Source organism: Branchiostoma floridae, chromosome 10 (assembly GCF_000003815.2).
Source record: "Branchiostoma floridae strain S238N-H82 chromosome 10, Bfl_VNyyK, whole genome shotgun sequence".
Classification (NCBI taxonomy): Eukaryota; Metazoa; Chordata; class Leptocardii; order Amphioxiformes; family Branchiostomatidae; genus Branchiostoma; species Branchiostoma floridae.
Window position 1 is genome coordinate 13,141,420 of NC_049988.1, and position 14,426 is coordinate 13,155,845.

The following is a 14,426-nucleotide window of genomic DNA, read 5'->3' on the forward strand; positions in this document are numbered from 1 at the left end:
CAGCAATGAGGTTAAAGTAGGTCTTGGTAAGCGACTGTGGTGGCTGCAGCTGCAGTTTTTTTCCTCTTTCCGCGTAGCCCAAACGTTACATTGTAGGACGTGTCAGTTTTGGACGTAGTATTTGGACAGTTCGTCTTTCGCCTTATTGTTGTAGTTGTAAGAACAAATGCATCCATGTGTCTTTGGTCCCTCTAAAGCGGAAATATAATATGTAGATACAACTAATCAACCACCTGATATACAGACAGACAGACAGTTCACTTTATTAGGAATAGCTGCGTGCGTTTCATTTAATAAACCTAACTTAAACGGTGTCACAGATGACCATGATGTATGATTAGAAATATCTTGTATTATTCTTTTCATAAACATACGATTAAGTTAAGTTGTTCTATTGGCAAAACTTTGACTATTCATATTATTTGCGTTAAAATCGTAGCTTTTGTTCGTGGGCGCTTTGGTTACGCTGTCACTGCCATTTCCATCTGCTCAATATGAGTTTACACTTGCTCGTAACTGGACTGTTTGCGGATCGGCGAAATTGCGAACAGAAAGCCGTCCTGGAAGAAAGAATCAAAGATAACATAGTTTTAGAAAAATTGACAAGAACATGACAACCATATCATTATTATGATTTGTACATGAAACCTTTAGTTTACCATTATGATCTGATCAAAGTTCTATCCACCATTATTGTTTCCTTACTAAACTAAACTTTTTTCTCCTAATCCTTAAAATGATTCAAACAAAAATGATATACCTTTATCAACCCTGGTAACGAGGCCCAGAACTCCATATTAGGAATGATGTCCCTGCCTTCTTTTTGACGGGCGTACTTGTTGAGAAGTACACCACCCACAATATAGATGAAAGCGGTGGGAAAGAAACTGGAAGAAAGTACAGACAAAGTTGACGCAAGAAGAATTTTCCAGAGATGGAGGGTGTTTGCTATTCGCTAGGTGGCGTGACTGAAGTTTTTTCGAGATATGTTGAACTTTAGTGAAAGGAATCCGATGAAGCAAGCTGATAGAAGCTCAGATGTTAATACTGACAGCTAAAGAAATCTGTCACCAAAAATCCAGACCATAGCATGACTAAGAGTAAGGTGAAGTAAACGAAGCACTGCTGCAGTACTTAGCCTGGGTACCATCCTATTCCTACCGGGCTCCTTGCACTCACTGTCCTGTTAGGAATAGGATGCTACTGCTGCAGCCAAGGAAAGGAGGACGGAATTACAACACAAACAGCGACATCTTTGTGGGTCGGCTTTTCTCGAATGAAATGTACGATAACCTACAACTATAAACTCAATAGTCACATACACAATGCAGAGGATGCTCCCGACGCTGATGTCGACAGTGACTACGATTGGTCCTGGGCCAGGGCCTGGTCCTGTGGGTCCGGGGCCGGACTGTGGACAGCAGTATGGGCTTTCCAAACGGAAGTCCTGTGTGGATAGTAACATTACGTACAACTGTCAAGTATTAGAGCCGTTTTGTAAATTGCTCCGTCATACTAAGTCTTTATTCAGAGTGATTGAAGTGTATGGGAAATTTCTCTGATAAGATCATTGATGTTAAAGATCATGTTAGCATATTAGCATATGTATGTGTGCGCGCTCATGTGTGTGTGTGCGTTCGTGTGTGTGTGCGTTTGCGTGTGTGCGTGTGTATGTGTGTGTGTGCGAGTATGTGTGTGAGTGTCCGTCAGCGTGTGATTGTGTGTGTGTGTGTGTGTGAGTTTGAGTATGCGTTTGTGTGTGTGTGTGTGTGTGTGTGTGTGTGTGTGTGTGTGTGTGTGTGTGTCTTTCTGAATCACCAAGCCCCTACGTACATAGTTATTGAAGTAAGAAGGGTCCTCCCCATCCACTGTAAATGTGGTGGTTCCAGACGTGCTGCAGATCAGCGAGATTTTCGTCGTTCTGAAGAAACAAAAGATAATGTTAAAAGGTAGCTATTCTACTCAACCCCTTATAGATTTATGAACATAATGTCAATAAAGCATTTTTAATTAATGTCAGTATTGGTTGCTGCTATGGGAGAAAGATAAATATTTACCTCTCGTATGATAGACTATTGTAGTATAAAGCTATTCCACCTCCGGTAAAGTCCGGTTGGAAATCTGCGTTATCGTGTACACCAAGGTCATAGGCCTCTGACGGGTCCGACTGGCCCACTTGGCACACCTGATCATGAAAAGAAAAACGTCAAAAATTTACCTCAAATTTCCTTGAAATATTAATCACGTTGTGATATTTAATGATAACAGTAATCAAGGCGGCAACATTGTACTGCTAAGTTCAACAACTTGTTGTGGTGTAATTATCATGACAAACTACTCCTAACCTTAACTTACGATCTAGCATGTATAAGTAGAATTGAAAGGGAGAACACCCATTGTAACAGAGGCTATCCACACACATAGTACGATGACATTGAAAATATCACAAATATCCAACGTTTGGAACAGTCTTCTATGCTGTCAGACACACGTTTGATCCTATTGCAACTCTAGATCTGTCCTTTAATTTATAAGAGACACTTGCAGTAATGGAAACGACCCGAACGGATGAGCAAGGAAAATGGATCAAATTTCATTTGCCATGTGTGTTTGTCTGATAATTCTATGAATGGAAATATAAGGATATACGTGCGTTTTTCTAGAATTATTACGTCTACAGTTTTACAAGGATAGTAATCATACAACGTTAATCAGTATCTTTGTAAATACGTTAAACGGTTTGACCCTTGTCTCTTCCCTCATAATCGCAATGAAAAGCGGCCAGCAGGCCAACTTGAGTTTCTTATGACTGAAGAAATGCTCAAACTCAAACAAACAAAAATAGCACATACAGCTACACCCGAGCATCCCGACTTGCTGAAGGAGAAGCAGGGGTTCCAGGAGTAGGTGAAGGCGTCAGGGTATAGTACTGCATAGTAGTCTTCGTACCTGGAAAAAAAAAAGATGGAAGTTAACTTGAGATGTAATTTTACGTTACTATGAATAGCTTTTAAAAAACGTGTTTGTCTGTAAAACGATGTTGGATAGATTACACGTGGCCATGTGCAACTATAAAACAGGACAGAGCCTCTGCTTGGAGAGTAGCTATAGCCCCTGGTAGCGATACAGTTTATCATTAGGCAAACAGCAGTTCTTTTCATGGGTTGTGCCACACTGCTTCTAGTCTATAATGCCACTGTACCTGAAAATGCCACTAAGCCTCTAAATATTGCCATGTACATATGGTTCATTTAACATCAATAACTGCCAATATGCCAACTTCAAACAAGGCCATGAGAAGGAATTTCAGTTATAGGTGCAAACAGTAAACAACTGAGTCATGTACAAACAAAAACAGATGTTAGGTGTTAGATTGCTGTCCGTTGCACTAACTAATGCCATAATGTGCAGTCAAGTTAAACTGTATGTGTGCCAGAAACACACGAGAGTGACGTTTGTGTACATGTACTAACAGAATATTCCATAGCTGAGCACTAGAGGGCCAAATGTGTACTTTGGACGTTTCTGCGTACACATCATCAACGTGTATGTGCGCTCACGTGAAAAGTGGATATTGCGTTTGGGTGTAACCTTTGTCCTGATCAATAAACCAAGATTGATTTTATCATCTGTAGAAAAAAGTCTTCCTTATTTTGTAAAGTTCCGAGTGTAACAGACACTTTTAATGAAACATTTTCGAATACAAAATGAGTAGTTCCTAACAATGAGATTATATGAGCTCATATAACTGTGACTTGGTCCTAAATACTAAATACCTGGCTCATAATTTACACAAAATTGGGTCACTTTCTTCAGTCTATTTCAAACGGCATGAAATGATTAAAAAACAATTTTCAAATGAGACAGAGAACGGAAAGCGTTTACTTTGTATTCAAAGAAGCTGTTGGTTTCAATACAGTAAAATACTGGCTAAATATCTACAAGTACATGTAGAGGTTAGTTTGCGTGTGAGGTTACTTACGCAATCCCACCCTGTGCGCCGAGTGGTGAGAGATCTATCGTGCCCGTTCCGTCATCCATGGTACAGCTACACGGGCCGGTCTTGGTACAGTATTGCGCTAAGGTACTGCAGATCAAAGACATTAAGAAAAGAAGCCAAAACGTAGACGTCTTGGCCATCTTGGTAGCCATGTTGCGGCCCGACCGCGTGAGTGTCATTCAAGACAAACTTCCTAAGGACGTTGTTTGTCAAACAAAATGCATTGATGTCTAGTTATCAACGGCCGAGCAAAGGTCTGTTTGCTGTGTCAGTAGGGGTATGGATTCTGGTATCGGTCAGTTGTTAACATTTAGCAAATTGTCGCGTCACGCCGCCTATCGAAACAGGGTTGCCCTACATCATTTTTAGCTCACGTTGGCAAACGAATGTTTTTCAGTAACTTCATCAATTTACATTCAATAAGTTAGCATGCAGGTTATAACCTTATCATTCAATTTTGAACGACACCGGATTTGATTTTAAAAAACTTTCGTCCCTCTTTATTATTCATCAATATAACAAAGATTACTTTCACAAAGGCAAATAAATTATATAGTGTAGCAGTACAAGAATTACTGCGTGACCATAACATTGTTTTCCCAACACTCTTAGAAATAAGTGCATCCTCAGCTGACTTCCCAACAAATGTCAAACTATGATCTCTAAAAAGCATGTGATTTCACTACAAAGAATATCCCAAGACGTTTTTCATTCAAATTCTACATAGTCAGTTATCCTCAAAATACATAAAGCCTTTACATTTCACCCTTTACGTAATGACGTAATTACAACATTAGATTAAGTATGCTGGCTTGCTTTCAGAAAGGAAACTTTTGATGGTCCAATGAGCAATTTAGGTGGTATGAAGAGAGATGACATGAGAGACTATTCACCAAGTGATGCTGTATTTATAGATACAATGTGCTTATAATAAGCGCGCACTGGATTTTTTTCGCCCTCGCACATTAGTCTTGCGGGCTCTAGAGGATGTCATAACATTACATTAAATCAGTGTGGCCTAATAGCGGGAGTGTACAATATCTAAGCTGTCGTTTTGCCTGTCCAAGGAGGTTATTGTCCTGTCTAGGAAAAGTCGAGTGAGTAGATTTTCTTGGAGCAGTGGATGTTGATAGAGTTCAGGCCGTCCCCGGGAAAGGTGATCCTCTGTGACCACACTTCCTCCCCACACTCCCCGGGGGTAACCTCCATCTTGTACCCCAGCTTCCCGAAGTAGTTCCCGAAGAAGTTCAGCGTCTTCACCCTGTCGGACTCGGACATCTCTCCCATGGATATCTCAGGCAGAGGACACTTGTGATGCTCGTGGCTCTTGTCCTGTTGGAAGTCGTAGGGGATGTAGTAGTTTCCGATGGCTTTTCCCGTGACCGTGTTACGGTGAACGGACTCCCACGACAAGTCCTGAACAAACTGCAATACCACGCGGCCTTTCGTGCTCAAGGTGTCGACGAACTTCTTCTTGAGGAGAGAGGCGATTTCTTCGGCCTTGTCTTGGGCGTTGGGGCACTGGTCGACGAACTTGGCGACTTCTTCCTCTTCGAAGATGGACCTGTGCCGGCCAAGGATGTCGGCAAGAGGCTTGATTCCGTAGTACAGCGCCTCCTTGTAGACTTCCTTAACCTACGTGTACACAGTGTCAATGAACAATTGATGAAGGGATAGTTCTTTGACGTTTGAATTTTAAGTCTATGTTTCTCATGATAAATCTCAATCTTCTTTGTTGATATATAAGGAAGTATACCAAGAAAAAAAAGTTACTTTTTTTGCTTTTATATCATTGAACCGTGGCGATGATATCAGTTAGTTAGCTTCCTAGAGTTCACATTGTATTGTAGTTTTTGCAATTCGAATAAAGTCAAAACGGATAGAACACAAACGGATATTCAGCTTTGTACAGATTCGCCTTTTCACGATGATTTGCATAATTCTTGCGCAGATTTATGTGTGCATAACAATAAGAGATTACATGTACCTTTTCGGAAGGAGGCAGTTGACTATCTCGGAGGAAGTTCAGGATGTGGCCGAAGTTGGCGCCATCTCGTTCGATGAAGTAACGACCTTCTTCGTCCTTGACGACAAGATGGCGGCCACTAAACATGGCCGCCAACATGGACTCCTCGAACTTGCGCAGTACCGGCAGGGTGCTGGTGTAGTGGTGGCCTCCCACGTTTAGAGGAACAATGAAGTGGAACTGCATGGGGGACAAAAAATTAATGAAAGAATAGATGGATGAATGGGTAAATGAATGCTTCTTGGTAATTGCGTAAACCTAGCTACTTTTATTATTGGTTATAGCTGGTTTATCGAACAAGAAATGTACCCCTTTTCATAAACGTTTCCAAAAACATCCACACTCAGAGACATATCAAAGAACATATCAATTTGTATATTTTTCTTATTCTAAGTGGGTTCTAACCTGTTATCCATCCGTATCATATCTTCCGAGTCTCTTCTTGCCTCTCCGCGTACTAGCTGTAACGGCCGGATACTGGGCTACAAATTTGCGGAGAAGAGACCCGGGAGCTATATATGATACCCCTGGATACCAGGTTCAGTGCGCTACGTCGTCCTTGACATTTGATCAAATGTCAAGGACGACGTAGCCGTAGCCGATTCATGAATACTTTGGGTTGGCAGACCACAATCCAAAAGCAACATCTAAGTAAGGTCACTGAAACTATTGAAGTATCTCAAAATGTATGAAGTTTTAGTAAAATCAGATTCTATATTTCACTTAACTAATAGGTCAAACTATTTTGTTAGGTAAACAGTTGCTGCGTACATTTCCAAATCTTTCGTGGACAATCTTTTCTACGATTAATGTTGCATGGCTTTTGTTGTTGTAGGAGTCGCGCGATTTCTAGTGCAAAGATATCGATGTAAAATACTTGTAGTCAGTCGTGAGACTATGTAAAACCAAGATCAAGTCATGGCAATGCTACATTTAGCGATAAGCGTGTCAGTAATTTGTGTGTGTGTGTGTGTGTGTGTGTGTGTGTGTGTGTGTGTGTGTGTGTGTGTGTGTGTGTGTGTGTGTGTGTGTGTGTGTGTGTGTGTGTGTGCGTGTGTATATGTAATACCCCCGTTCCACTGGGACGGCGCTCTCGCGGCGCTCTCACGGCGATGGCAAATTTGACCATCGCGGTGAGAGCGCGGTGAAATCGCCAAGGTCGCCGTGGGGGCGCCGTGAGAGCGCGGTGAGAGCGCCGTGGGAGCGCCTTGGGAGTGCCATCGCCGCGAGAGCGCCGTCACCACGGCGATGGTATGGAGCCCTGCCATACCATCGCCATGAGAGCGCCGAGGATGGCGATGCAACAATGATCGCCATGAGAGCGCCATGAGAGCGCCGGGAGAGCGCGGAGAGCGCCAGTAGGGCTGAACAATGGTAAATGATAGGACCCATTCCACCAGGACGGCGATCTCACCGCGCTCTCTCTGCGCTCTCAACTATAGTTCATACAATCTTTATTCTTGAAGAAGTATATGAAATTTTTTGTCAAATCTTACTTTTGTGTCATGAGTCACTTCCTAATTAAAATCATAGGTAATACAAATTTGATAACTACACATACAATGCTTTTATTCAGCGTTTTGTATCACATGATTTCTCCAGATTAGATATAATATAAATTGGCGAAAAAGAACTCGGAGAAATGTTTTTAAAAAAGTACAAATGATGTACAATGAATAAACTGAGATAGAATAATCAAGAACACAAAGGTTTATTATGTCTTGACTTATTTTTAAATGTCAACAGAATAACATTTTAGTTTTCATGTTCTTAACCTGTAGATTGAGATTATGGAAGACTTATTTTCAATACATCAAATCGTTTCACTATTTTATAAATTATCATAATAACGTGGCATGATAATGATATTCATTTTGAATAAGTTACATGGCAAATTTAACTTAAAAAAAAAAAGCAAGTCAAATGTATGGGTTATCTTAGACTCACGCTGAGCCCTGTACAGTGAGCAAAATTGGATTTGTTAACAGCCTTCATTTTATAATTCAAAACTGCATAAGACGTAAAGGTATGAGTTAGTAAACAATAAAATATACAAAACGTAAGAAATTTCGTTCTTTATCTCTGAAATTCGTTGAGTAATCTTTTAAGTCTTTGGCAGCTCATACAAATTGCTGACTTTTAAGTTTTCCGTCGCACTGAGAGCGCGCTGGCGTCGCAGTAGAGATTCCACTAGAGCAGCTTTTTCTGCCATCGCGGCGCTCTCACGGCGATGGGGCAAGTTTGCCATCGCCGTGAGAGCGCCGTCAGAGCGCCGTCAAGTGGAATGGGGGCCTAAGTAGGGCGAATGAACTTCACTGTAAGAAAGGGGGGGGGGGGCAGAAGTTGTGGCCCCGGGTTTTTATTTGGAATTTGGAGTCTAAGACATAAGGGAAGAACAACATGCAGGGACACAGGCCATTTTCCGCACACACACGGACCGCTTGCTGGAGAGTTACATCCTCGTGTCTGCACCCCACGCACGACTGACACAATTGATCTTTATGTTCATGTGTCCATACCTATAGATATCCATATATATGTGTTTAGTTGTTAAAGATTGTTACTGATCTCTCTCTCTCTCCTACCAGCAAGCTTGTCTTGTTTTATTCATACAAATTCACATGTTCATACATACTTTAGAGGTGACATGTTTGAAGTCCCTTTGTTGTTCTAGGCATCAAAGGCTGAGCGACTACCGTCTATCTGTTAATTCTGTCTATAGCTTTGGTGTGAAACAATTACACCTGGCACAGAGGAGACGAATGTTAATCTCCAGACGACACTAATCAAAATGCAAATTTCCACACTTTACACTCTGGCTACCGCCCTGTGGCACTAATCCAAACAACAACCTAACTTTTGCCCTACCAAAGTGATACCAAATAATACACAAAACGTATAAAGCACAGTGAAGTTCATTTCGCCCAACTTACACCAGTGTAGTGATGGTGAGAAACAGATATTATGTACTTTGTAGAATCGTGATGCATATTTTGTAATTCTTTGTTTGTTGTGTCGCAAGGTGCCCTTCACTTCATGACAAGGCTACATGTATTTTGTCTGAGGAGAGCGTCTCCGTGGCCAGATGTGTAACTATCTGCTATTGTTGTTTGATAACTGTTGACAAGGTGTTATCCTTTGTATTGTTCTTTGATGAACTGAAGATGAAAAGAACAACAAAGCCAATAGCAGGTACATGTTATAATTAGTGCCATGCATATAGCTGTAGACAGTGTCTGGATATGTGTCTGGGATTTTGAAATAAAGAGCAGTGAGTTGTTGAGTTGAGGGACAGTTGGAGAAAGGCTTGTGAACAGAGAGAGAGTGTCCCGACTCACAGCTCCCGTGCGTGTCTAACGGCATGACTGTGTCCTGTGTTAAACGTTCCTCGTGCAGCATTCAAAGAACCTGGGGCCACAACACCGGCCCTGCTTACATATAACGTTATATAATTTTTTAACTCCAGTTCTTCATAAGGTTTTCAAGGTACAAGAACTGTGGCTATTGAATACTAGTAGTACTAGTACACTTCTGTCCATAAATACCATACGTGTAAACAAGACAACGTGCGCACCAATCACCCATGTCGCCCCACTGCCCCGGCATGTAGCTTGTGTCCCGTTATATAGTTTGTGTCCCGCTATGTAGGTTGTGTCCCAACATATAGGACTCTCACCTGTCTAGGCTCTGGCGCTCATTTCGAGGTACATTTATGGATTAATATTTCAATACGTGCCCCCCATAAAACCCACATATTTTACTGTATTCAAAATCATACTCCTGGTCTGCGCTCGACAATATTAAAAGCATTAACATCGCAACTGTGTTACAGCAGACGACATAACCTTCACCTCATGAGCTCAAGTGACATGATGTCACAAACATCATGGACTTGGTGTAAACCATATAGGATAAACCGTGCTACTTAATAACGACACGTTATACATGTAAATACATGTACGTGCTCTGTATATGTAAGATATAAGCAAGTGACCTACATTTGGATGGTCGTAACTGGTACACCGTTGCAAACAATGAAAATGACTGAGAAAATACAGTGTCTGGGTCAGTATTTGGGTAGTTTCGGACCAGTGCCAGTGGTCATGTCCTCAGCAGTTTACTGGGCACAAGGACGCCACTTTTCCATAAAACGTTTCGACCTCAAAGATTTACCAACTACACACATCGAAATTTTATCCATTGTCATTCATCATCCAATATCAAATGACAATGTCTCGCCCTAAAATATATTCTATATTTTTACCTGCGAATTTTCGCCACCCGAGACGCCCGCCATCTCCTGCTGCCTTCGGGCTGCCATTTCTGTGTGGTGAATGGTTTGCTCATGACGTCATCATTATGGTAATGACGTCCCATGAGAGAACACAAACACCGTGAAATTAGGGTGTATCAAAGAGGTTGTAAGCGCTCCACTCTAGATCTTGTCGCCTGAGCCTCAGCCGGGGTACTAGGTTTACAAAGAAGTAATAACCGAACTCACCTTGGATTCTTCACACAGATGTAAAACGCAGACACAAACCTGAACGTTTTGAAGTTATATTGTTCATAGAGTTAGTAGAAGTACAGAAGCCGCCGTACTGAGTTTGAAAGTCCTATTTCTGTCCCTATTCCATCTGTAGTTGTAAATGCTCTTGAATCAGAGTCCGCAGTAAGTTCTTGACCGAATCTGCAGTGAGTTCTTAGCCAAATCCGCAATGAGTTCTTTGCCGTAAAACATAGTTTGGTCACCCACGTACCCGACCGAGTCTGTCCATATGTCTTGGAGCTTTGTCCTCCTGTTCCTGGAATCTTCCTTTCCAGGCCTAATTGATCCTTCTTGAAATTCCTGAAGTCTTGACTTGACTCCAGGCCCTATTATCCTTCATGAAACTCCTGAAGTCTTCACTCCAGTCCTAAGTGTCTTCAGTCTCCTGGAAGTTCCTTTTCCAGGCCACTGATCTGTGCCTCCTTCAGCACAGTTCCCTTTTTTCGACTGGCTTCCTTCTGTCCCAAATTCCAGCCGCCCCCGGGCTAGCCTTGCTGGGGTCTCCCGTGGGTACCAGTGGCGGGGAAATGACTTTGGCGGGAAACTTATTCTAATCTAAACTAAAGGCGGCAAATTCAAACTGTAAGTTGGCGCTTACAAAGGTTACAAACCTCCTTGGGGTGTATTGCTAGACTATTGTAAATTTGATTACGTTTGTGTTCAAGTCTTTGGAGAATTTTGCCTATATAAACAATATTGAGCGTAGCGCTCCAGGCATTTGTAGAAAAAGGGTACAGCGGCAAACAAACGAACGGGCACCTCAAGGAGAGACACGCAAAAACATGTATACACACACATATGCACACACATACATACAATAATAGTCACATATATGTAGATATAGATATATATGTACACACACGAGCACAAATACACTTACGCACATCGAGAACACACACACAAACGCACACGCAGACATTCACACACATGATCGCACATGCATACACAAACACATATACATGTCATGATACCGTTCACACACACACACTCGTACAAATATACGCACAGATAAATCAACGCACGTCGAACACAAAAACAAATGCACAGGCACACACACATACACACATCGAACACAAACACACATCCCATGTACTTACTGTAGGACACACACACATACACACACACACACACACATACACACACACAAAGAAGTCTATATGAACTGCATCAATGCGAAAATGTCAACAGTTGACGTTAATCACGTGGCCCAACTTGTGAACTTGGTTGACCCCATCAGCGCGTGACTCTGTAAGTGAGGCCCAAGTACTTCAAAGTTTAAAAAAACAAGATGGCGTCCCTTAACGACTACATTTTCTTGCACATTTTGTCAGCTATTGTTGTAGTCCTGATCAGACCAGCTGTAGCCGCTAACTGCATCCAGACTGGCCCTTGTTCGTGTGATATGGACGACGGTACCGGAACAATCGACCTGTCTTCTCTGGCTGGGTCAGGAGCTCCGGCGTAAGTTGTTCACAATTGTTTGTGTAATTTTGTAAAAAGTTACATAATACTCTTCTTTTGATAAATTTTGAACAGCTCGCTTTTATGTCTCGTTGGACAAATGGTTATAAACCATGTATTCTTTGTTTAAAAATGGGGTCAATCTTTAACTCGGTACGGATGGTAAGATTGTACTTGTAAAAAATACCAATTGAGTAATTTCTTCCTTTGAGTTCAGACTTTATAGTACAATCTTCTACAAAAGAACAGAGCATTTCAAGCACAAAAAAGATACAAAAGCGAGTTGGAGTAAGGATGTTTAATCAAGAGATTACAATCTTAGATTAGCATAGAAACATGGTACGTAAGCAAAATTGTACGGTTTGTAAACGTCACAATGTCAAACAAACGGACCCATGTGGACCAAAGTCCAAATGTGCGGTGGACCCAATAAAATCGCTGAAAAATATGCTAAGGATCTTTTTATCCACTAAATAACATTAGCTATTCATCACGCATTGAGACTACTATGATACTGACACTTTAAACTGACACACTTACGTTGAGAAGCAATATCTCATATGGAAGTTGACAATCTTGTTCTCTAACGCTAGTTCACCTTTATCCGCAGGGTAACCTATATCTGTTCTTTTTAAAGACGGGGTATTTAGGGACAGGTCAATGGACGATGGTTTCAAACTGCATAATTTGAAAATGTTACAATACGAAACCACAGACTGGCAACTTGACATCCCTAAAAAAACATGTCAAAAAACAAACAACGGATAAAGGTCACCCGCGGATAAAGGTAAACTAGCGTTATAGATATGATACGCTCACAAAGTCGATATGATTTGAAAAAGCTCTTTCTACAAATATCCATAATGGGATCCTTACAATTCTCTCCATGATTTTTCTGCTTGTCCATTTCTCTGCATGGTAGGGTTAGTTACTTAAGTTTCCATGCTTTCGATATTTTGATATCACAGAAAAATTTACATTCCTCGTGCAATTAAACAAACCACGTATTTTAAACTCCATGTGCTTTTAAATCTACAACTGATTGAAGCGAGAAGTTGGATACTAGACTAAGTATACTTCAGACTTTGTAGTCTTAGTTATATATCACATCCTTACACTAATGTACTTAGAATCACTAGTACTGCATTTTAATAGAATTCTAATAGAATGTCTATTCACCTTACCTGTACTTAGTTAGTTTAACGTACAAAAAACGTCTTTATTTATTCAGTTATTGTTCTAATATTCCCTGATTGCAGATTTAGCGGCTCGGCGACCAAATGGCCTGACGACAGCTGGCAGTATTCGTACAACCCCTGCACACCTTTTGACATGCAGCAATGCTACAGCGTGGCGGTATGTAACGTTAAGGTTTTCTACAAAACATTTAAACAAAAACAGCATGAGAGACGTATGAACAAAACTTGATTCATGACTCTGTCTTACCAACAAGGTAACGAAAGTGCCAACTGGCCATGGTGATAAATTACTCCTTTTTGGCGACACATCAGGGCCAAGTGGCATAGTATATATAATTCCTGCAATTCAATTGGTTTAACATATGATATTCATCATCGTATTCATCATATGATATTCATCATATGTTAAACCTATCGAATTGCTGGAATAATTATTGCAATTGTCTTGTCACATTACTACCAAATACACAAATACGTAAATTGCAAGCTCAGCGATATTAAAATTGTACCGATTTAATCAAATTTCTCCGCATGTATCATGACAGATGACTTGTTGTCGTTGACGACTTTTAAATATATGGCTTTTGAATATATGTATATTTGTTATAATCATCACGTAGGCGTGCCAAGTGAGAAGTGATGGATCTGGAGAATCGTACGACGTTGGCTCCCAGGACAGCGTGATGTTCTCCATGGACGGAAACGACGTCTCAATAACTTACAACGCCTACGATTATCAGAGGTGCCTATGTGTGCTTTGTTTCAGTTTTTTATCTTTCACTTGCACACGTTTACGAACTATATATAGATAATAAAACATGTACAAATGTATCTGAATACTAGTTTCATTGTAAAACATGATAAAATGGCATCTATTTTACAGTAGTACAACTATCCAATCTTTCAAGTACTCAAAATGAGTATTACGCAAGGTCGACAAAATTTTGTCAAAGAGTCAAATTACTTGATCATGTTAACACGTGCACTCGTGTTGCAGGCATAGCATAGTGAAGTTAGTGTGCAGTTCGAGCACCGTCTTTACCGTGGATGGCGAAAATCCTGATGAGACAACCGCTTTTGTAAGTAAAAAGTGCTTCAGTACAATTCACTACAATGTTTACCAATCTATGTAATAATAATATAATTACCCCATCCAAGTCGAGCCTGATTATTTATGTGTGCGCTTGTTGCAAT

At 40.9% G+C, this 14,426-nt stretch overlaps 3 protein-coding genes across 3 annotated transcripts in view; 1 reads left to right on the top strand and 2 right to left on the bottom strand.

The window, feature by feature from the left end:
• Positions 1–239: 239 nt before the first annotated feature.
• Positions 240–4,143, bottom strand: LOC118423995. The gene is made up of 7 exons (XM_035832374.1): positions 3,983–4,143; positions 2,853–2,949; positions 2,058–2,185; positions 1,834–1,921; positions 1,323–1,447; positions 761–887; positions 240–560 (listed from the first exon to the last, which is right to left on the bottom strand). The coding sequence occupies exons 1-7, from the start codon at positions 4,138–4,140 to the stop codon at positions 501–503; spliced, it is 783 nt and encodes a 260-aa protein (XP_035688267.1). The 5' UTR covers positions 4,141–4,143; the 3' UTR covers positions 240–500.
• Positions 4,144–4,476: 333 nt separating this feature from the next.
• Positions 4,477–10,421, bottom strand: LOC118423994. Its single transcript, XM_035832373.1, has 3 exons — positions 10,291–10,421; positions 5,988–6,206; positions 4,477–5,635 (listed from the first exon to the last, which is right to left on the bottom strand). Exons 1-3 carry the CDS (start codon positions 10,345–10,347, stop codon positions 5,084–5,086), a joined length of 828 nt encoding a protein of 275 aa, XP_035688266.1. The 5' UTR covers positions 10,348–10,421; the 3' UTR covers positions 4,477–5,083.
• Positions 10,422–11,817: 1,396 nt separating this feature from the next.
• The window catches only part of LOC118423996, a 4,901-nt gene continuing 2,292 nt past the window's right edge, over positions 11,818–14,426 (top strand). The window contains exons 1-4 of the mRNA XM_035832375.1: positions 11,818–12,033; positions 13,293–13,389; positions 13,853–13,974; positions 14,230–14,311. Coding sequence (XP_035688268.1) covers positions 11,861–12,033; positions 13,293–13,389; positions 13,853–13,974; positions 14,230–14,311 — 474 coding nt within the window. The 5' untranslated portion in view covers positions 11,818–11,860. The remainder of the gene's footprint in view (positions 12,034–13,292; positions 13,390–13,852; positions 13,975–14,229; positions 14,312–14,426) is intronic.